A 24352-nucleotide genomic window follows, 5' to 3' on the forward strand; every position below is an offset into this window, starting at 1 on the left:
GGGTAAACAAGGATCGGCAAAGTGATCCAGCTAGGTGACAAAGAGTAAAGAAGCAAATGAATGCAATACTTGCAATATGCCTCAAATCTAAGACGCAATATATTTCAATGGAAAATTGAAACCAAGTCTAAACTTATTTAAACAATCAAACACTAGACTATCCCACACAAACCAAAAATCTAGTATGTACTGGACTCCAGTGGTAATGGGTTCCAGTTTAGATTAAATAGAATTGCAGACTTCTTTTACATTTCATGAATTATTATTTATTTGATAAGTAATAACCAGTCTTATTAAAAGCGTAAGGCGCCCCAAAGTACACCGGGAGTATACAATAAGATCACCTAACTAGAAAGGGAAAAACGAACAAGGAAATCATCGTAAGTAATTGACACCGGAAAGACATGCGCAACAGTCCAAAGGTACAAAGTATGAAAACAAGAGGATAAAATGTCTTCCAAGGACCCCTCCAACTCCTCAAAGCAGCTCTCATAAACTTCATGAATTATTAGAACCCATTAAGTAATCAACATATGCAAAATAAACTTCATTGCAACAGAATGAATCACGAAAGCAGCTCTCATTGCCAAATCCCAAACAGTTCAGACGTGATCATATTTTTTACGATCTTCATTTAAATTTCTTGGAGAATATCTGAAGTTTACAACAAAAAAATTCATTACAGATTTTAAATTCTTGATCATATTGCTTACCTCAATAGAAGGCAAAAGTAGGACACTATATCGAGGATCTCTTCCAATCATCTGTACAACTTCTTGATCACTCTCCATTCCCATAGCTTTCATGACCACCATTATAGGAACCTGCAGATAATTTTAAATTACCAAAGCCTAATCTTATAACAACAATGAAAAAAAGAGAGTAGCAAAAACTAACTTAGATTGGAAAGGGGTGAAAAGAAAAAAAAAAAAAAAAAAAATGATCCCATGAAGACCTTTTTTGTAAATTGATTCAGCTGCAAATACATCTTCCCTTTTTCCATCAAAATAACTGTTTTGCTCTTTCGCTCCTCAGTACTGCTTGTCACAGATGCATTTATGCTGAACCAACAAAGGAAGCCATAAATACAAATTAAATTATTATAATGTACCAAAACCATAGCTATGAAGAATACAAAGGGTTATCTATACTATCCAAGGAAGACATTATCCTTAACCAGTACAGTAAAATATAGGGATAGAATAACAAAATCACCTTCTTTTTTTTTGTAAGTAATGATTTATTAGAAAGTGTAAGGTGCCCCTAAGTATGCAGGCAGTATGCACGAGGCTCTAAACAAGCAAGAAGCCCAACCCCTCAAAAAACCCTGACAAGCCTTCAAACCCAAAACCTACAAAACAACAAAAAGCCCAAAACCCCCAAAGGCACTCAATACTAGAAGGCGTGAGTCTTGCCTTTCCACCCGCTTGGAGGATGCTTAGCATCATAGTTGATGGAGCATTCTAAGTTCAAAAGCTCCCTTCTACCCTTTATCTTCCAAGGGGTAACCTCTAAGGTGACATCGATCCCCTCACACAGAACCCCCCATCAAGTCCCAAGTCAAACGGGTGGCAAGGGAGAACGAAAAACTCGGTCATCCCCACCCCAGCAATCTCCGTCTTTAGCACCCTAGAAATCCTCATCCTCCTCTTCACTATCCACCAACTCCGAAGATGGACAGACTAAATCTATCACCGCACCAGAAGAGACAGGCATATTGTGATTAATAAGTGGTGGTTCAGCCTTAATATAGCTAATTAAGTAGAAATTAGTGTGTGTTCATAACTTTCAAAAAGGATAAAGCATATTGTGATTAATAAGTTAAGAATGGCATGAGCTTTTTTTTTTTTTCAACCTCAAAAAGGTTTCCTTACCAAAAGAAAGAAATTAAACAAGGATGGCAAGAAGTTCATGTGACCACTTCAATTCAAAGAATGAAGAAGTTTAGAAACTTGTTATCAAGTAACTAGATTCGAATCTCCGCTTAGCATCTCCTTCAGCAAGTTTTATAGTTCTTGGCTCTTCACTTTTTTTTAAAATCAAATTAGCTCTTCCCTTAATTATGATACTTATCAACAAACAAAAATTAGCTCTTCCCTCATTCTTTTCTCCTATGCCCTCTCAATAAAATCTCTTGTTATCCAAACAAGAGAGTAGAATCTTCTGACCTGTCACTTCCCCAGCAGTTTATGTTACCACTGCCAAAAAAAAAATGGTAATATGAAGCATTGCCCAACTTGCTAAAATGAGATGCTCTGCAGTTCTAGAATTACTAAAATTCTTTTAAACTGTGCCGTCCGCATCTTACCTAGGCGCATGGATTACTCAGTTTATGGTGATGCAATTGTCAGAAGTATTGACCTAGCCCTAGCAGATGCCCTCCACTTGTGACACATTTTAAAAATTAAATAAATAATGTCATAACTTGCATTAGACAATTAACATTACTCGAGTACAAACTGAACTCCCTTAGAGCTAGCTGGAGTTCTCTAGATATTGATGGTAGATGACCACTGAAAAAAATTCTCGGCAACGATGCTTGACACCATCTATTGCCATTGCAGCGGTATCCACCCATTGTAAGGACATTTATCATTAAAAGGACTCCCCACCAAAGATCACTTGGTTCGCACCAAAAAATCATAAGAAAGTACAATCATGAAAAGAAAGAGGAACACAAAGAGAATTGGAAAAGACTAAGTGATATAAAAAGCAAAAAGAACTACTCACTTCCCCTTCTTGTCAGTATCAATAATAATCCTATTCTTCGATAGTTGCTCTTGTATCAACAACACCTGAAAATGGTCGGTGGTGTCATAATATGCTAATAACTAGAAACTTCTAAGAAAGAAAGGTAAGAACAGAATAATGTTCAGCTAAAATTGAATAAAAAAGTTAAAAATTAGATGTGATGACTCATAACACAGGATAATTTGACTTCACAAAGCTTAAGAAATGAGATAAATGTGCATGCAAAATCTAAGATGCTCAAACATGTTTACTTATCCCAAAAAAAAAAGAGAGAGAGAGAAAAAAAAGATGCTCAAACATGTATATACGAGTTCCACACAATCGGACCAGCGCTATGCAGTAAGCTTGTATTTGTAGGAATATAGCATGCCTGGTTCCTCTTTAGGTTGATTCAATGATTCAAACAACCAAATTTCAACTTTTCTGTTCATACTATTTTTTATATTTTCCCCAATATTTGAAAGCATTGTAATATGAGAGTCAGAATAACACCTTCTCTGTCCCTTTTATAATAAAATATCCTCCAGGATCAAGGGGACACTCACCTGCAGTCAGCAGTGACATAACAATTATATATATGTAACAACCTAACATAGAAGTAGAAGCACAAAAGCAGGGGGAAGAAAGAGCCTGGTATTTAAATCTTGTGCAAACAAACCAAGTTTTGCAAGTTCAGCTTCATCTTGTCCATATAAGACACAGCGGCAACTCCTTAACATAATAGGCATTCTTCCAATAATAACATCCTTCTGCAAGAAAAAACTTAATACAATATCCGAAGAGAAATGTTTGCCCATCTCTTGTCCATCTCCATACAAGAGATTGGCAAATCCACCATTGAATATGTGGGACCCACATATTCAATGGCGGATTTAAAAAAAAAAAATGATGGACAGGAAATGTGTAGGAGAATGACACCAAACACATCTCATATATCCAAATACATCTCACCAAATTTAAATTACAGCCGCATATGGAAGTACCTTTGATGTCTTTTGGGTATCACTTCCTTGAGTTTTGTACTCTACGTCAACCTTAATGGGAGCATAATACCTTGAATTCATGCAATATCAACGCAACACAATTCAGAATATCAGCCATCAGTTTCCAAAAAAAGTTGTGAATCATTTTAGATCTGGGTACAAGCAGTGATATACGTAATATTTATATGCATCTAGCAACCAACATCTTGACAGATGACAAACAGAAAATTAAAAGATATTTTCTTGTCTCGTTCCCTTCTCTTCTATTTTCCTTGGTCTTTCCATTTCTTTTCCCTTTCCACTGTGCTGCCAAACACAATGTTAATAAATTTTAGAAACTGAAAGCCTCCAGAGCCAAATTGGCAATATTTGCTTGGGAGCATCCATCATCAGTTTCCTTCAATAAATGGGGTCTACTTACCTTCAAATATAAAAGCTCTTCACTAACAATAACTAACAAATAGAGCAACTACCTAGCTACTTTATGATTCACATTCCTTTCCCTATAGCAATGCAACCCAAATTAATTGACACAAGAAATAACCAAACATGTGTTTCCCACCACAGCAAAATTATTCAAGCTATAACAAACATCGAGCTTTTGTTGGTGGAGCGGGACTCAATTATGATATAATTTCTTATATGAGTAATATTACTAAAAAGTCCTAGAGTGATACAAAACCCAAGTACACAGGAGGTAAACACCATCTCAAACCCCTTTAAAAAAATTAAATATAAAAATAAAGCAAATTGTACAGTACATCAAATTCTTTTGAACACGACATTTATCCAAAAGGTACAAGTACGTTTCAAAGGACTGGATATTTTTCCTGCTTTTATAATTTATCCTCTTCTCTTGCATAAAGAAGCATGGTATTATATATATAATTAAAAACAAAAATCCAAAATCCTCTACTCTTATTTCATTCCTTTCTTCTTTAAAACTCCGTTCTTTTTTTCTTTTGATAAGTAATGTAATTTATAAAAAAAAACGCAAGTACACAGACAGTATACACAAGAGGCCCCAAACGAGTAAGAAACCCAAAAGATACAGCAAGAACACCCACAAATCCACACACCCGATAAGCCCTCAAACCCAAAACCCACAATACAACTAAGCCTAAAACGCCTCAAGGCACTCAATGCTAGAAAGCATGAGTCTTGCCTTTCCCCCACCTAGAGGATGCTCCCTTAACATCAAAAAAACTCTTTTCTAATTCCTTTTTCCAATGAAGTAACAAGACAAAGATTCATCTCTACACCAAGTTTGATTCTTTTTTTTGATAAGTAATAAAAGTTTTATTAAAAACGTAGGGCACCCCTACGTACACAGGAAGTATACTCAGGAATCACTTACCAAAAACCCAAAGAAAAAAACAAAAACCCAACAAGCACAACAAACCGAAGCCCACAAAAACTAAAAGTCCCCAAACCCGACACCCCCGTAAAGCACTCAAACACTACAACACGTGAGCATTGCCTTTCCTTCGCCGAGAGGACGCGCATGCCTTGCCATAGTTAATGGAACTTTCTTCCCCACCAAGTTTTAGTTTTAGTAACTTCTAAATCCAAAAACAAGAAATTAGTGGCAGCTCATACACTACAACTTCTGAACAGGTTGCGCATGTCTTATGCTTAGACAAGTATGCTTCCTCCAATACAAAATTCATGCAAAAATGCCACAGGGTGCATGCTAAATGGCTTTCATTTGTCTATCAAGCAACCAAAAATATGCAATAATGATGAATTGTTGGTTCTACTAGTTTGTTTTATTGAGCTTTATCGTATAACCCTTCATAATCAACAACATGCCTTTGCAAGTTATTAAAGAACAACAATCTTTGATGTTGTTGGGTGGAGGCCAGGAATCAGATTCATAAAGGGTGAAACAAATATATATATATATATATATATATATATATATATATAGAGAGAGAGAGAGAGAGAGAGAGAGAGAGAATAAATCAATTCATAAAGATCATTTATATGTTGTGCTCAAAATCGTTTCTATCATCATAGTAAGATAAGCCATGTAACACACACACACACACATATATATATATATATATATATAGAAAGAGAGAGAGAGAGAGAGAGAGAGAGAGAGAGAGAGAGAGAGAGAGAGAGAATAAATCAATTCATAAAGATCATTTATATGTTGTGCTAAAAATCGTTTCTATCATCATAGTAAGATAAGCCATCATTCCCTTGTTACATTCTATCTTTCAAATTCAGCACCAGAGCACTTACAAATCTATCACAATAATACCCAGATGGACTAATAGCACTCCCATGAATTGCAGGGTAAATGAGATCTAAAACACATAAGATATGCATGTGGGGCAAATGTAGCTTACGTCCTATCAGATAACCGGCACTTTTGAGGAGAAATTGTATCTTCCATACCATCCCCAGGCATTGAGGGATCACCAATTTTGACATCTTTAAACCTGCATAACAGGTACAGGGACGAGACCTCTCAGTCAAAGGAATGAAACCACTAAAACACCTTCAAACATGAATCTTAACTCTTTGTTTCAAGCACAATCTCTTACAATGATTCGTCGATAGAATGAAGCAAAAGAAGTGAAAGTCATTATAGCAAGTAATCACGGAACACTACAAATAAATGTCATTTAGCATTATGGAAATAAATCCTATACCATCATATTTTTTTCCTCTCAACAGCCTCAATTTAAATAATTGATCTCTAACCACAAAATGCTACATAAACCATAACAAAGCCAATTAATTTTAAGGCAAAACCCAGGAATGGATGATTTACTCGAGATAAATATCCGGGTCGACGCTTGATACTATGCGATTATTGGCACGAACAATCTTCTTGATTCCGATATTCACAAAGTAATTAAACGAATCCAAATGTTGCTTCACCAGCCCTCTCACCTACAATTCCAAATCATCATTACAACGATTATACAAGCATACATATGTATACATACAGCCTAACACAAGCATATTTTTTCTTTGACAAGTATTACATAAATTTGAATTCGCATTTGCACATAAACATATACATATACACATGCACATAGTTACGTACATACGAACATATACATATACAATTTTTCATACCTATATACCTGGATATAGAAACCCGCCCAGATACATACATACAGTCATATTTCTCAATAAGTAATTCAATATATATGTACTTATATCTGCACAGACGAAGTTACATACTCTCGTGGGAGTGTACTAACGCATAAACACGTGCACATACCTTTAGAAACTCCGGAACAAGCTGGAATTTGTCGACGGCGGATTTGATAGGGGCGGCAAGGAACTGCTTGTCGATGACGGGATAATCAGGCACCTGCTTCCCAACACTGAAAGTATTTTTGGGCCAGGAAAAATAACAAACACATAAAAGTATGAATCAAATACCGAAACAAGTGAAAAGCATTGAAGAAAGAAGAAGACGAAAAGGGGCGTACTCTTGGCTTTTCTTTGTGGGCTCTTCTTCGGAGTCCTGCTTGAGACCCATGGTGGAGGATTTGATTGATGATTTCTCCTTTGGATTTGTTTGTGGGCTCTTCTTCTTTGCTATTGTAAAAAACAGGAGTTGCGGAATAAACCCTTCTTAAACCCTCGCCAAGGCAAACCAAAAAGTAGGAAATTTTTTAAATGTTCAAATACCCTATGTTTTACGATATTTTTTACAAATATAAATCATTCCTGTAAAATCCCACTCCTAAACATGCCTATTGTTTTCTCAATAGATTTCTTTGCTATATAATTATTTTAATTCATAAGTTTAAAGTGTTACATAATTATACTCCTTTGAAATATGATTCAAAACAATTTTACTGTCCTCAAAGAGTAGTTCAATCAGTTGTGGACAATCTCTTGTCCCCTTTCGTAAAAATAAAATTAGGGAAAACTTCACTAAGGGCCCCTGAACTTCCGGCCGATTTTACAGACCCCTCCTGAACTTTAAAAACTCTCATTTTGGACCCTTAAACTTCTATTTTCTCTCACTTTGAACTAGGGGTGTCAAAAATTACCGGGGAACCGGAACCGGAACCGGAAAACCGGGAAACCGGAAAACCGGAAACCGGGAAACCGGGGTCCCGGTTCCGGTTCCGGTTTGAAAAATCTAAAAACCGGGTACCCCGGTTCCGGTACCGGTTTTTGGTACCCGGTTTTTACCGGGAATACCGGAACCGGGTTTCCATTTTATTTAATAATATTTATATATTATTATATTTATATATTAATATATATATTATATATATTAATATTTTTTACACTTAGGTTTAAGTTTAGGGTATTTTAAAAAATTAAATTTTTATTTCTAAGGCCCAAATAGGCAAAAATAATGATTTTTTAGGATTTTTGGACTTTTTAAGGTTTATTTTTTAATTATTTGGAACAATCACAACAAAACCCCTTTAATTTAGACAAAGAAACTAATAGATTTTTTAAAAAATGGGCCAACTTATGAAAAAAAAAATTGGCTTATTTTAGGCCTAATACCTAAAATAAGCCCAAAAATCAATTTTTTTAAAAAACCGGTTACCGGACCGGGTAATACCGGAACCGGCCGGTAACCGGGACCCCGGTTAACCGGGGTCCCGGTTCCGGTTCCGGTTTCTCAAAATTGAGAACCGGGGTACCCCGGTTCCGGTTCCGGTTTTAGGCCAAAAACCGGGAAACCGGACCGGGTTGACACCCCTACTTTGAACCCTTTTAACTTTTTGTACCCATTTTACCCTCGACTAAAACTACGCCGTTTTGGACTTAAACAAAACTACGTCGTTTTTACTTCAAAACTACACCGTTTTGAGCTTCAGAACTACATCACCACCCAACCCAAAACGACGTCGTTTTGGTCATTAATATTAAAAAAATAATAATAAATTAAATAAATTAAAAAAAATAATTAAAAAAAAAAAAAAAAAAAAAAAAAAGAAAAAGAAATCGGGGGTGGCTGAAGCCACCCCCTTGGCCAAAATGGGGTGGCCGGACTACCCCATTTTTGGCCAAGGGGGTCGCTCAGCCACCCCTGGCTGGTCTGGGGGTGGCCGGACCACCCCCTTGGCCATGGGGGTGGTCCGGCCACCCCCAAAAGGCCGAAAAAAAAAACGCGAGGGGGGGGGGGGGGGGGGGGGGGATCGTGGGGGTGGCCGGACCACCCCCAAGGGGCTGGGGGTGGTTTCGGCCACCCCATACGGCCGGTATGGGGTGGCCGAAACCACCCCAGCCCCTTGGGGGTGGTCCGGCCACCCCCAAAGCACCCCGATCCCCTTTTCTTTTTTTTTTTTTTTGGGCCACGGGGGTGGCCGAACCACCCCCTTGGCCATGGGGGTGGTCGAACCACCCCCAGATCGGCCAGGGGGTGGCTGGGCCCAAAATGGGGTGGTCCGACCACCCCATTTTGGCCAAGGGGGTGGCTTCAGCCACCCCCGATTTCTTTTTTTTTTTTTTTTTTTTTTTAAATTTATTTATTTTGCTTTTCTTTTTTTTTAAAAAAAAAAAAAAAAAAAAAATTAATGCATAAAACGACGTCGTTTTGGGCTGTGTATTTTAGGACACAAAACGACGTAGTTTTGGGGAAGGGTAAAATGGGTATAAAACATCCAAAACGACGTAGTTTAATGTTAAAAGGGTCCAAAGTGAGAGAAAATAGAAGTTTAAGGGTCCAAAATGAGAGTTTTTGAAGTTCAGGGGGGGTCTGTAAAATCGGCCGGAAGTTCAGGGGCCCTTAGTGAAGTTTCCCTATAAAATTATAAAAAAAAAAAAACAATTCACTTAAACTATTGTTATATTTATCTTGACTTTTAAAAAAAATAAATTTAAAAATAGTCCTTATTTATCATTTTCCCATAAAATAACCCCTGTTTGTTCATTTCATTGCCATCCTCGTCGATCTCTCTCTCTCTCTCGATCTTTCTTTGGGAAGTGGAGATGGAAATCGGCGGCGAGCCGATGATGAGAGTGCAGGGCTTAGCCGAAGCCGGTCTCTCACACGTCCCTCCACAATACATCCAGCCGCCTCCCAACCGTCCTCAACTCAATACACATTCCTCCACCTTTAATCATGATACCGGTCCACCTGTCATCGACCTATCCGAATTTGACCCGACCCGCCGGGAATCTGTCCGGGAGTCAATCGGGCGGGCCTGCAGAGAATGGGGGGCCTTCCACGTCACCAACCACGGCGTTCCCGCCAGCCTGCTGGACCACGTCAAGACCGTGGGCCTTACCTTCTTCAACCACTGCCCACTCCCCGACAAGCTCAAATACTCCTGCGACCCAACCTCCTTCGCCTCCCAAGGCTACGGCTCCAAAATGCTCCTCCCCGACCAAAACGGCGTCGTCCTGGACTGGAGAGACTACTTCGACCACCACACCTTCCCGCTCTCTCGGCGCGACCCCGATCGGTGGCCCCACTTCCCTCCCGACTACAGAGACGCCGTGGGCAGCTACGCCGACCAGATGAAGGCGCTGGCTCAGAAGCTGCTGGGCTTGATCTCCGAGAGCCTAGGGCTGAGATCGTCGTGCATCGAGGAAGCCGTGGGTGAGCTGCACCAGAACATTACCATCAGCTATTACCCTCCCTGCCCTCAGCCGGACCTCACCCTCGGTCTCCAACCCCATTCCGATATGGGGGTCATCACGCTTCTGATCCAAGACCACGTCGGAGGCCTTCAACTTCTCAAAAACAACCACTGGCTCACCGTACACCCTTTGTCCGACGCCATTCTCGTCCTTCTCGCCGATCAAACCGAGGTATCTTATCTACTTCCCTTGTTTTGAATGCAATTAGCAATCTCCAATGTATATAAAGAGAATCCCCCAACATGTTAGAAGAAGAACAAAAATCCATAAATTCAGAAAAAGTTAGGAGATTGACAACAAAAATCTACACTTGCATTTTGCAAGCTCCACAGAGCCAGTATATTGCAACAGTCGTGCCCTTTGATGTTGAAACTGATAGATTGTACTGATGCTTTGTTGAATTGTTGTTCTGCCCATGGTGTTTCTTCCAATTTATTGTGTGAGCATTTGCATATGTGATCATGGTGGTTTCCCTTTGTCAATCAAAACAAAAAGGGTTAAATTCCCTTTACCCGAATTTTTAGAAGTTTTTCAATTCGAACTCCAATATTTAAAAATTGGCAATGTACACCCTAATGTTTCAAACATTTTCAATTTAAACCTTCAGTTACTAATTTTCATCAAATTAGACGGAAATCTATGAAATTACATAATTACCCTCCATGCTTTTTTTATTTTCGTCCAATTAAACGAAAATTAGTTTTTGAAACATTAAGGGGTACATTACCAATTTTTAAACATTGAGTTTGAATTGAAAAACTCCTTAAATTTCATAGCGGTAAAGTGAATTTTCCCCAAACAAAAAACATTTTCATAAGAGGCAGCCATAGGATGTCAACAATTTTGCCATCGCTAGGAAATCTGATAATGCTTTTTGGTCATTCTGTGGAAATTTGTTTCATTTAAACAACTGGGGGGAATCAGTGACATGGTGTTACTTCGTGTTTGCCTGCAGATTTTAAGCAATGGGAAGTATAAGAGTGCTCAACATAGAGCCATAACTAATAACACTCAAGCTCGGCTCTCAGTTGCCACATTTCATGACCCTGCCAAGGCAGTGAAAATATCCCCTGCTTCTGAGCTTGTTAGTGAATCTTCTTCTCCACAGTACCGTGAAGTTCTTTATGGGGATTATGTATCATCATGGTATACAAAGGGCCCGGATGGAAAAGGAAATATAAATTCCCTCCTGCTTACCTGAGGGATTGGAAGGCCCCTCGCCCATCCTGTCTCCTCTCTCTATTTGCATTGACCTTATATTCTTGTAATTAAGTGAAAGCACAAGGATCTGTTTGCCAATGGCTTGAAAAAAGAAAGTGGCCCGAAACTGTAGCAAGATTTGATTGACGTGTGAAAAAAGTAAGAATGTTTTATATAGAAAAATGAAATCAGTTTTCATTCAACTCTAATCCGTATTATTAGCATGAGAGGACTTTGATGTTCCAACTTTTCGAAATAATTTGTTGTCAGGGTTTTGTTCTTCAACCTGTGGTAAGAGACTATTCTAGTATGTCTTCCCTACAGTTTTTGACTAAGAAATCTGGAATGTTTTTTTTTTACCCAAAATATAAGACTTCAATGAAATAATTTGTGAGTACTTTTTGTTCGCATGTATTTCATTAAGGTCACCTAAATAAGTGATGATCCACGAAAACCATTGGTTCCTGCTCAAATTGCAGGGAATGAGAGGTGGGAGCCCGAGTTGCCTAGGTCCCGACCTCCCTGACCTCCATCTTTCATTCGCTACTCGAATTCCTTGAAATTTGGACAGAAAATTTTAGGAGATCCTCAACTTATCACCTTTCTATTACCATGTTCAGGGGGGAATGAGAAGGATTTCACTATTGCCTAAAAGAAGCCTGCCATATGACCAGTTGTGCATCATCGGGATAGGCTGCTCAAACAAATCAATATTAAACCAGAAATCACCCTCCGCTTGTCAAACAAGTCCCATTCAAGATAAGCCAAAGGCACATGACAGTACAGGAGAACTGAAAGGATCATTTTATTTGGCAATTACACATTCTCATCTATAGAAAATAAAAATCAACATCTCATAATTTTAGTTGCGACCAGAGATACATCAGTAGCCTGCAAATCTAAAACAGAGCTTACAGATTAAGCACTAACTCTGGTTTTGGTGAAGAATGTCTTTCAACAATACAGCTTCATCTTGGCTTTGACCCATCTTCCAGACCTTGAAATCCAGAGGAAAGTAATCAGCTTCACTCCAACGGTTTAAGCATGTTAAAGAAAAGGGGCCCTGTATGTCTCCTTGGGGATCTAAATAATGCCACATTGAGCTTCCCAGCTTGTCTTCGAGAATTTGCTTTCCAACACTTGGTGGTTCATTTTCCTCATCATCACTCAAATCAATCACTTGAGGTCTCATTGCCTGCTTCTCTACCATTTGGACACCCCCCTTATTCTCTTCTTCATTTGCAAGCTGTAAATCACCATGACTTTTGTCTATCAACTGTGATGGTTGCTTTGGCTCTTCTTCAATAACATCATGTTGAAACTCTGCAACAAAATCATCACAAGTCAAGCAAATAATAAGAATCAAGGGTTCAATGTTTAGTGGTTTCTATGTTTGTGAAAGAACCCAATATACAAAAATCAAACAAATGGAATTTAAAGGATAATTGAGATACAAAAAAATAGAACCCCTGAAGATAGAACACTTATTTCTCTGTGCCTAAGGAATTGTAAGACGAGCAAAGATGGAATGAGAGTCTACCAGAGTCGATCATTACTTGAAAAAAAGATAACTTATATTCCCCTCACCATTAAATTAACTATCTTGAGTCCCACCCTACAATATAAATGTCCATGATGGTCAGCTTGTTACAATTTATTATTAATGATCCATTTAGTTTAAGTTGCCACACAAGCCAAAATTGCCCCTCAAAAGTAATTTTAGAAAAAGCATCAAATTAGCAGTTAAGTGGAAAGCAATTTTTCTCACATCCCAGTTTCCCAAGATTGCTTCTCTTCCAGGTCAACAAAAACCAAGGTGGACTTTAAGAAAAAAATTAAGACAAAATATCTTCTTCTTTTTTAAACCCCCTCCCCCCATTATCTCCGAGAGTAATCAACGGATACGTAATGTCTAAGTAAAAACATCAACTAATCACACAGCTTAACCAGCATATTTTATGACGCTGTGGGAAGTTTGCAAATTGAATGTATAGATGAAATGAGTCAATTTAGATTTCCATCGCATCAGAACATACAAGTACATAACCACAATCTGACATAAAAATTGATTATTTCATTATGTGACTTAAGACAAGGAATCATTTTCAATGCCAAAACATATATCACAGGTTCAATAATCAACTTTCGTGTAGAACCAAATGTCATCTAAATGAATTTGTACTATATCAAAATATAGTGTCATCTGAATGAATTTGTACTACATCCAAATATATCTAACAATAACGTAATGCATTTCACTTCATCCATTTTTTACCTAACAGGTCAGTCACTTTTGAAGATTGATGTGTAACACAAACGAACAATGCAGAAATGTGCGTGTGATCATGTGGACAGAGTAGAGGAGCTTAACCGTTTTAGAAAGGCACCTCAAGGAATTAAATGAATGAATAATGCACCTGTAAAATCCATGTTAGGAGCCGTCAAATTTGATGCAGTTCCATTTGCTGCTATGACAAGAATAGGAATTTCTGAAGCTCCATTGAGGATTGACCTAGGCGAACCACTGTTTTCTTGTTCTACATTATCTGGATTAGCCTGTGGTATAGCTGGCGGTTCTATTTCATCTGCTATTACTTCTGGAACCTCACTCAACAGCCGTAACTGTTCATCTTGATTCTCAAGCAGTTGCTTTTTCTCCAGGTACTGGTCAAGCGTAAATCAATTTAAGGATCCAAAGATGTTTTACAAGCAAGTTCATTAACAATTTTCATTATGAGACTGAAATTTAAAAAAAAAAAGCTTCAAAAGAAAAGGGTATAAAATAATATACCTTGAAAAAGGTAAAACTTCAATTTCCTACTCATGAAATCCTTTTATGCAACAATTGAATGAACCAACCATAGAACACCCATCACACCTAAATGATTCAGGTTAATAGTGTAACCCATGACTGAATCATATATCCGAACCAAACCCATGGCCATGGTACATCACTTGATCAGATATATGTACCAAGTTAGCCAAAATTTTCAACCATGGCGTGTAATCTAAAAATAACATAAAAGGATATTCTCTACGCCACCCCTTTTCATTGGCTCGATCAATGAGGTTTTGTAACAAAGGAATCTCTCTTGCAAGCCACTGTAATAAAATCTCCACATCATGTACAAAGGGTCAGTTTGATGAATATATCAATCATAAATCATAATAACACCAAAAGTATGAGAAAAAAAAAATCATGGTTGAATTGATAAGCATGCAGCCCCACATGGAAGGCACTTCAATCAATGTTTTAAAGTTAGGACAACAATATACAGCTCCACAAGATATTATTTATGGATAAGAAAGTTTATGCAGTACTGTAATAAAATATTGAGGCAGTTTTAATATATCTTAATCAAGATTTAAATGCTATTTTTTTCCTCTGCAACATTATTTGTTAAGCAACATACTACATTCTAAAATTAATTCAGTTCCTGCTTTATCAGTATAATGATAAGATGTAGACCCAAGTGCTACATAGAAACCGTGTCATACTTTGAGTCTTTTCTTTGCTAAATTTCAGCATATAAAATGTGGATTTTTTTACTTCCTTCCAGATGAGACTTCTCTTTCTTGATACCCTTTTTCTTTTCATCAAAACTTGGTTGATTTCAAAATGTTAGAGCTCTTGGTTTTGGGGAATAGATTTTGATTCAGATTTAAAATTAATGTTCTTATTATTCTTATTTATGATATAGAATTTACCGATCTTTGTAGTTCCCTGGTTCAATACAATAGCAAAGAGCAAACTTTAGAAAAAAAATTGAAACCATCTTCATTCTAGTTCATTATAAGATTTTCCCCATGGCACCGGCAAAAGTACTAACTTCTGATTCTGAATTATATTCTATTGCAAAAGCTCACTATTGAATGCAAGAGGCAGCATATAAATGGGATTCCGAACAGTGTGCATGCTTGCCAACGAAATGTTTTGCCATTAAACATGATACACTCGTTATTTTTATAAATTTCTATTGCAAAAGGCTAATAGTAATTGCATAAAATTCAACATTAATTCCATATTTATATCATTTCTCTAAAATTCAATAGTAATTCCATGCTGTCTGCAACTTTCAATAAAATTTTCATATTTTTCAGACAATGGCATTGGCATAGGCTTGTTCTTAAGTATATCAGATTCTGTCCTGGCATATCAACATTAATATTTACAAACTTGGACCTGACAAGAAAAATAAAAATAATGAGGACAGAAGCAAAGAAAAGAGCAAGTCAATCTCTTTGCTAATATTCAATTTTTTGTAAACTTAATTTAATACCTACATGCCTAGTAATATCCTCATGCAAGATTTGGGCTTTTTGTTGAAGCTCCACCTAGAAAAGGTTTAAGAAGTACAATTAGTAAAATGAAGTATGAGCAAAAAACTGAAATACCATACATAACCCAAAAAAGAAAAAGGAAAAAGAGACTAGAGACAGTCAAAGAGGCTGCTGATTCTAAAGCCAAGCCCATAAGATATCTGTCAGTGCAACATATCCTTCTGTCGATGGTATAAAATACTCGAATTGACTCGAATACCAGATGTAAGAAAAACAAACATCTGCTGATATGTCAAGGAATCGATAAACTTACAGCATTTCCGATTTGTGCAGTATCAACATATTTCAACAGAATTTCAGGAAATTCCAACAACATATTGAAGTATCAATGAAAATACATCGTCCGTGATCCCAACATCATTCAAAATCAATAGCAATTACAAAGTTGAGTTGAGAAAAGTAAAGATAAATGCTATGGTTCCCCTTGTGGGATATTAGTATGAAAATGCTATGGTTCTTCTTGTGGGATATCAATACGAAAATACTATGGTTCTCCTTGTGAGATACTAGTACGAAAATACTATGGTTCCTCTTGTGGGATATCAGTATGCTATGGTTCCCCTCATGGGATATCCGTACGAAAGGGCTAGAGCTCCCCTCAAAGGATATCAGTATGACCACCTCCACACAATCCAAAGACACGTCATCTCAATAAACTTAAGTTCACGTGTGTAATTAAGTGGATTACCCGACTCCCACCTACAAAACTGAGTTCACGCACTCAGTCTCCACACCAAACCTAAAATAAGTTGAGAAATGATAAGGGTCAACAAACATCTGCTGATATGTCAAGGAATCAATAATCTTACAGCATTTCCGATTTGTGCAGTATCAACATATTTCAACAGAATTTCAGGAAATTCCAACAACATACTGAAATATCAATGAAAATACATCGTCAGTGATCCTAACATCATTCAAAACCAATAGCAATTACAAAGTTGTGTTGAGAAAAGTAAAGGTAAATGCTATGGTTCCCCTTGTGGGATATTAGTATGAAAATGCTATGGTTCTCCTTGTGGGATATCAATACGAAAATACTATGGTTCTCCTTGTGAGATAGCAGTATGAAAATACTATGGTTCCTCTTGTGGGATATCAGTATGCTATGGCTCCCCTCATGGGATATCCGTACGAAAGGGCTAGGGCTCCCCTCAAAGGATATTAGTATGACCACCTCCACACAATCCAAAGACACGTCATCTCAACAAACTTAAGTTCACGTGTGTAATTAAGTGGATTACCCCACTCCCACCTGCAAAACTGAGTTCACGCGCTCAGTCTCCACACCAAACCTAAAATAAGTTGAGAAATGATAAGGGTCAATAAGTTTTTTATATTTGACCTATATTCTCTTATAAATTAAATAAATTAACCATTTGATTTGTGAAGTATGCCATTCAGTATGCTATGGTTCACCTCATGGGATATCCGTACAAAAGGGCTAGGGCTCCCCTCAAAGGATATCAGTATGATGAATATGCTAAAGAGTATAGACTTTAAGAAATAAAATAACCTGCATGATTAAATATTTTGTTTATGCCATGCAATATGATTATCATATTATTTTATTGTGATACTTGTATAATCTCAAGGATAGTGTAACTTGCTGAGCCATGGACTCATACTTTCACTAGTAAAACATTTTTTTATAGTATTCAAGCACGTTGAGGTTGAAGACAAACATCCAAAGTTATTGATAAACGAAGCTTCAACGGTATTGGGGTTTTGATGTTTTGGACTTCCCTAGACTTGCACTTGGTTATGTAACTGATGTAGGAAGTGATATTGTAAATCAAACAGTTGATGTAAATAAATGAAATTATGTTTCAGTTAGTATTTGGTGTTACCTTTTACAGTTTATAGTTTAGTTATATTAGAAAAGAAAATTTTAATTTTACAGCACTTTCCCCGGCCAATTTGATTTCAATGCATAGTTGTAACGCCCTGGATTTTATATAAGCCATATAGTGGAATTATCTAAATTCCACGTGACACTACTATTTATCTTAACGCTCGCAGCAAAAGAAAATCGTATAAATTTTTCTTTTTCTTTTTGAAACCACAAACTCACCTTAAACCACACTATACCAGAGCTTCTAACTGGAATCATACTTTATAAACAAACACAATGTCATTACAACTTAACTATTATTGTTTTTACAAACAACCAAAATAATGCCACATGCGGCATTACTAAACATATCTTAAAAAAAAAAAAAAAAAAAAAAAAAAAAAAAAAAAAAAATATCTATAATAAAAACTAACTTAACACAAGTAAACCCTTCAAAAGTGGAGGCCTCCCACCATCCTCATGGACAAAAGTCTAGGCACGTGTATGGGTCTTCTTCGACAACCTCTTTGGTGATATCTGTAAAATTTACATAATTTTACAAGTGAATGTGTGAATCCATGGCTTAGCAAGTATGTAAGTTCTGACCTTTTACATGTGTAAAGTGAGCCCAATTTTCCTCTAGAAATTCCTCTTTTTAGTGATGTAAAATAGCTATCACAATGCATGATTTTTACAAAATGTTTGTTCTTAAAATGTCAATTTTTTTTTTATTTTTTGATAAGTAAATATCCAAAGGCTATAAAATTAAAAAATGTCAGAGTTGTTTTGAGAGAGGTTTTATACTTAGTAATAAAATCAAACCTTATTTTCCTTTACTTTTTCTTTTCTACATGTATAACTTCATATCCCATAATATGAAGAGAGCAAAACAATTTATAACATGTTGTAATGTAAAACATCATTTTAAACATCAATAGGTACATATCATATCTCATGTCTATTCCACATAGACATTTTACTTGCCACATATCACATTATTTACACATTTTGTTAGGCGCATTCCCCCGCCTAACCACTAGGTTTGCTAGTCTTATCTGCCGGGTTACTTATTTCTCGTTTTCACAACCTTTTCAGAAAAGCCACATTTTCCTTCCAAACCTCATTTCTGATTGAAAATCATTTTCTTTTAAACTCATTTTCCATCTAACTTTTGAATCTATGAACAAAACCCTAGTTTTGTAAAATTTTATCTTAACAAAACTTGGGCAGCACAACAACGCATTCACGCTTGTTTTCCAAGTGCCAATCAAGCCTGTTTGTGTACGTTTATCAAAACAACTCCCAAAACCACATTCTATCAAAACATCAATATAATAGTACAACCACCCATGTGGTACGATGAGCTTCTAAGTAGTTACTTATAGTATAGAATAGACAAAATGAGAGTGTGAGGGTTTCCAAGAATGTTCCATGAACACTTCCTCTCTTCACGGGGTTAGCACCTATGCTTGCTCTTGCAGGGCTTGGCTACCTCAAACTTACTCTCAAGTAACCTCACTATTCATTCAAAACAAAATGGAAAGCTTTTGTAACTTTCCCCAACGTTATGAGCCTTTAAATAGGCAAACTTTTCGTCTTTGTGCACTCCCATTTGAATGGGATAGTCGCTGTTCGATTGGTCTTGTGTCAGCACAAAAATATCTAAACTTCCTCAAAGCAACGTCTCACCACAAACGAATTGACACGTGGAGCTTCCTTCCGATCAATACTCGTTCAAACACCACCTAACATTTCAGCATTTCAACACGCATCAAATCCGTTTTCTTGCCACGTGATTGAATTTGGACCGTTGATCGTCTGTCGTTGCACGATTTGGTGATGCCACATGGAGATTCTCTTGTTCAAATGGCACGTTCTCCGGTCAAATGCTGCCATTTAATTTTGTATCATCTGATTTGGACAGTTGATCTTTTATCATGCTTTCTCTCTTGCCGCCAAGTGTTGCAGGTCGCCATCGAACGGGGATCCCAGCATTCGAATGAGATGATCCGATCCAAGCTTTTCTAAGTCTTTTTCGATCCCGATTCTAAACCTTTATTGTTTTAACCTCTCAATCGCATCATGCCTGACCCTATTATGGTCATGACACGCATTTGAGTCATAATTTATTATTTTATTATCATTTCTCAATATTTTTTATTATTGTTTTCATCTTAATTATTTATGTGTTACAATAGTGGTAGTGCCTCATGGTATTTTCAAGTAGATGAAAATGTTGGGGGCAGTACAATAGTGGTCACTTTTCTGGTGCCATGATAGCAGTCTTGGCAATGATGGATATGATATGGTGGCTGGAAGTGGTGATGGTGGAAGTAATGATATCACGACTGGTGGCCCATTAAAAAATAAAGGCCTTCAAATGGAAAGAGAGTGTGGAAAGCTTAAAAACAATGCTGTTGTGGTGTCGATAATGACAGTTTAGTGAGAACGATTGTGTAAAGTACCGCATTTTTCTCAAAGCAAGCAACACGGATGTTAATAAGATGAAATTCAGGTGGATAAAGTGTAATTTAACCCCAAAAAAATCATAGCTTACATACATGTCTCTGACCAAGCAAAAAAAGTAATAATAACACTAACAAATAAATGAATAATTCAAATGATAATCGAAAAAGAAAACTTACAACAGTTGGCTTTCTGAGCAAGCCATCATTTACTCTCTGACACAAATCCTTGCATTCTTCCTGCAATGGATCCAAAAAGGTAAGACAGCCAGCCAACACATAAAAGCACAATTGCACAAATGTACGTGACAACAACTTTCATAGTAAAAAGCAGCAAGCAAGCAAAACAAATCACAGCAAACAGAGAAGTCACACCAACTTCTGACTTCCTCTATAGACATTTATGTCTTTCTCAGGGTCTGCAAGGCTTTTTCTACCATGAGAAAAAAAGAATACCCTGAAAGGACGTCAACCTAAATTGAAAATGTCAAGTCATGGGATGATGAATATGGTGATAAAGACTACAATTTACAGTATACAAGTAAGGATATACGATCCAATTGTGGTACCTTTAAAGGGACTTACCCCACCCATGACCATACATTCTCCTCACCACACATATCCAAGACTATCCCTCTCCACCCAAACCTCCATGAATTGCTCACTCAAGAGTGCCAGCCAATGAACTAAGACAATCCTAAGAGAAGAGAAAACAACCTTCCAACTGACTCCAAATGGTATCTGATTTATTCCTTCACCTCCCCCCTAAGCACCTTCACTGAATTACCGTTGCACAAGTGGGACCTCCAAAAGACAACTAACATGTTAATACTTCGGCAAATGACACAGATCAGACCCAAAACGGCATGTTGATACTTGCCCCAAGTCCAAAAGTTAATTCACAATAAGTGGCCCCTTGGTAAGGTTCCCGTCAAGGGCTCGATGTTGTGAAGGAAGCATGCAGGGGAAAGAAGTTATCAACTGAAAGCATGCAAATGCAGACTGACCAACACGTAATTGTCTCAACTAATCTCAAAGCTGAAAGCTTAAATTAATTCGCAAAACTCTTACATCAGAAAAGTTATCATCTGAAAGCATGCCAATGCTGATGTCTTTTACCACACTGGAAGCCAGAAAGAAGACTTCTGTACTCGTACTGCTGGTTCCAGGTGCCTTCTTCAGACCTAGGGAATATATAATAAAACCATCATATATTAACTACCTATACGGGCTGACCAACACATAATGCTGTTACATTTTACATATAATAACATAAAACATAAACAACCACACACAAATAGCAGTTGGATCATTTATCACCGATTTTATCAGTGCACACAAAGGAAATTCATGGAATACTAGTCACTTTCAAGATGCCATGCCATGTTGGTGAAATGGTAAGACACGCAAGACTCAGAATTATTTAGAGACAGTTGTACATTGATAAGAACCAGGATTTTATATATATAAAAAGTTCAATTGTGATTATTTAAGAGAAGTACAAAATACTTATTAAAACAAAAAGAGAAGTACAAAACAACCAAGAAATAATGAATGCTTTAATACGCAACACGAAATATTAGAAAGAGTAGGAATTCGCAGATTACCTGTAATTTGCACAAGCTGGTGAGAGTTTTTCTGAAAGTAATCATTGGGGTCGGATTTGATCCTCACAAAGCTTCCTATTAGTTTACTTTCAAAGGTTTCAGGGTCCTTGAGAAGAAGATCCTCAACTAGACTCTTTTTCAAGTAGACAAGCTTAATGTTGTGAGGATTTATGGCAGGAAAACAGCTTTTTGGAGTTGCCGAAACTTTTTTCTTCTGATGGGCTTTTCTCTCCGAACTCAAGATACCCTCTTCATATATCTCCAAACCATTCCTACTCTTGCCGGGGCTGTATAGAAAATCATCATCCGATTCCTCTTGGTTCTCAGTAAAGTGTTGTTCCAGCAAGTGATGGATTTTTTTTCGGCCAATTGTTTTCCTTCCAAAAATGGAATGGAGCCACTCATCACAAATAATTCTCTTCTTTTTTGCTGGGTGAACAAGCTTGTTCTCATTAACATAGTCATTTATAATGGTGGCAGCATCAGATTGAGATATGCGCTCTCTGGTATCCTTTCCAACCCATTGAAGGAAGTTGATGAGGGGTCTCGACCCCCAACCCAGAAACTCCTTTTTCTTTGATCTTACCTTCCTTTTCGCTCTCGCACGAGTCTCATATTCATGCCCATTATAGTCTTCCACCCATTCAAACGCTGCAGATTCCCCTCCGCCATCCATTTTTTTTATTTATCAGATGCTAAAAGCTAGCTGAGCTATGAAGAATCTCTCTGTATCAGAAAGCTCTAAAATCAAATGAGTGTGTCACCCTTCTTCAATTGGACATGCAATACATCAAAGTGAAGCTGAGGACATTAATTCAGTCTTTAATTAGTAATTACAGACAAGAAAACTATACCTTTCTCGCCTATAAGATGCATTTGTTCACTCTAATTCGTGAAGCCAAACAGAATCTTCAGCTGCTATCTTCTAGGGATTGCGCTTTGGCGGAGCATCTGTCTGTGAGGGTTTGAATTGGGGATTTGGCTTGCTGGACATATCTGCTTCCAACAAAAGTTCAAATGACGCTTCGAATAAACGGTTTAGATTGTAAGAAGAATCTTTAGCATTTATCTGAGTTTTTTCCCAGTAATCTTGACCGTTTATTTGAAACAATGATTTAAATAACTGTAAAGGAGACAAATACTGTAGATAATCGTGTGGGTCAGTCAAATACTGTCGTGGAGACAAATTAGAATAGTCTCTTACAAGGATTTCCTATTGAATGTCTAGATTACCCCTGATGTTTGTAAAAAGAGTTCTGCTATCAGGCTATCAAGAGTCAGATAAGTGTCTGTCAAAGTTTGATGTGGCTTTATTAAAAATAAAAAATAAAAATTGAAGAAAAATCACTCTCTTCCTAGTCCTGCTAGATTTTTTTTTTTTTTTAAATTTTTATAAGTTAATATTTAATTTCTAATGCCTCAAAATTTATTTTTTGATTTAAAACTAAAACCTATAGGTGGAAGGTTAACCCTTTAAGGACGGTTTCACTTAAAAGGGATTTTATCATCCTAAATTTAGTGTTAATACCTCAAATTTAATGCTAATATCTTAAATTTAATTTTTCTTTAATATCTCTCTTCTCCAATTAAAAAATAAAAAAGAAAAGGTCATGTCTGACGCTTGGCTGCCCTGCCTCATGGCAGCCGAAAATCTCAACTCTTATAGAAATGTAAAATGTATTATTAATCAAAAACAATACCAAAACCAAAACCGATTATTAATCAACTAATTACTTTGCAAGCCAAACACCCTATTATTATATTATAAACAAAAATCTCCAAAAATATCTCAATATGAAGTAGTGAAGTGCATTTTTCTTATAATAACCGCTTTTTTTAAAAAACAAAAAAACAAAACGATGTTATTTATATGGTAATACGATAATATCATACTACAATATTATTTCTAGATTTTTATACATTTTTATATATATTTAAAATTTTAAACATAAAAATGACATCGTTTCATGTAACCGCCAACCGCCTTTAAAAGCGATTAACGGTTAGTGTGGTTAATAATTACCCATTTTTTCACCCCTAACATTAATGGAGCATTCCAAAATTTTAAGATCCCTCTTTTCCTTAAGTTTAAAAGCAGATATACACAGTTTGAACCACTAAACCAATCAAACAATTAAGGTGCATTTGACATTACAATTTCATAAAATAAAAAAATGTGATTTAAAATCAAATCATAAAAAATTATTGTCTAAAATTGCTTCTTCTTTTTTTTTTTAAGTGCAATTTGAAAGCGTAAAAAATTTACGTTTTCAAATCATAGGTAAATAGATTTTTTTTTTTAAAAAAAAAAAAAACACACAACTTTAAAAAGCTAAACTGCAATTTTAAAGGACAAACTATAATTTTGTCAAACGTTTAACTACGTTTTTTAAAATTACAAAGGTAAGTGTTCATGGCAGCCTAATGATGATCACCGTGTCTTACTACAGGCTCAACCATATTATTGTACATCACTCACACTACCATCGAAAAATTGGTAACTTTATCACTTATAATTTGTTACCGCATACGACATCGTTTCTACTATATACCTCTACAACACCCCATTACAGATATAGTTTGTGT

General features: G+C 36.6%; 3 protein-coding genes across 7 annotated transcripts in view; 1 reads left to right on the top strand and 2 right to left on the bottom strand.

Annotated features, from left to right (window-relative positions):
* The window catches only part of NRPC2 (nuclear RNA polymerase C2), a 29906-nt gene extending 22534 nt beyond the window's left edge, over positions 1 to 7372 (bottom strand). Inside the window, exons 1-10 of one of the 2 annotated variants that reach the window (XM_059600128.2) lie at positions 7193 to 7372; positions 6979 to 7084; positions 6520 to 6641; positions 6092 to 6184; positions 3735 to 3804; positions 3410 to 3497; positions 3244 to 3296; positions 2731 to 2795; positions 956 to 1061; positions 714 to 824 (exon numbers count right to left, since the gene is read on the bottom strand). In XM_059600128.2, coding sequence (XP_059456111.2) covers positions 714 to 824; positions 956 to 1061; positions 2731 to 2795; positions 3244 to 3296; positions 3410 to 3497; positions 3735 to 3804; positions 6092 to 6184; positions 6520 to 6641; positions 6979 to 7084; positions 7193 to 7242 — 864 coding nt within the window. In that variant the 5' untranslated portion in view covers positions 7243 to 7372. Of the gene's footprint in view, positions 1 to 713; positions 825 to 955; positions 1062 to 2730; positions 2796 to 3243; positions 3297 to 3409; positions 3501 to 3734; positions 3805 to 6091; positions 6185 to 6519; positions 6642 to 6978; positions 7085 to 7192 lie in introns of both variants that reach the window. The other variant, XM_059600122.2, reaches the window with a different exon arrangement.
* A 2240-nt stretch (positions 7373 to 9612) lies between these two features.
* LOC132188303 (2-oxoglutarate (2OG) and Fe(II)-dependent oxygenase superfamily protein) lies at positions 9613 to 11728 on the top strand. Its single transcript, XM_059602729.2, has 2 exons — positions 9613 to 10490; positions 11275 to 11728. Exons 1-2 carry the CDS (start codon positions 9666 to 9668, stop codon positions 11518 to 11520), a joined length of 1071 nt encoding a protein of 356 aa, XP_059458712.2. The 5' UTR covers positions 9613 to 9665; the 3' UTR covers positions 11521 to 11728.
* A 579-nt stretch (positions 11729 to 12307) lies between these two features.
* Positions 12308 to 22803, bottom strand: LOC132179355 (SWIB/MDM2 and Plus-3 and GYF domain-containing protein). 4 transcript variants are annotated; one of them, XM_088513289.1, is made up of 8 exons: positions 22621 to 22803; positions 21767 to 22492; positions 21231 to 21343; positions 20340 to 20399; positions 15804 to 15854; positions 14551 to 14633; positions 13937 to 14193; positions 12308 to 12842 (listed from the first exon to the last, which is right to left on the bottom strand). In XM_088513289.1, exons 2-8 carry the CDS (start codon positions 22440 to 22442, stop codon positions 12445 to 12447), a joined length of 1638 nt encoding a protein of 545 aa, XP_088369415.1. In that variant the 5' UTR covers positions 22443 to 22492; positions 22621 to 22803; the 3' UTR covers positions 12308 to 12444. The 4 variants fall into 4 exon arrangements, with proteins under 4 accessions (XP_088369415.1, XP_088369417.1, XP_088369416.1 ...); XM_088513291.1 differs by having other exon boundaries at positions 21767 to 22507; XM_088513290.1 differs by having other exon boundaries at positions 21767 to 22534.
* Between the last annotated feature and the right edge of the window lie 1549 nt (positions 22804 to 24352).

The sequence above is a fragment of the Corylus avellana genome, chromosome 2, assembly GCF_965113065.1.
Source record: "Corylus avellana chromosome 2, dhCorAvel1.hap1.2, whole genome shotgun sequence".
NCBI lineage: Eukaryota > Viridiplantae > Streptophyta > Magnoliopsida > Fagales > Betulaceae > Corylus > Corylus avellana.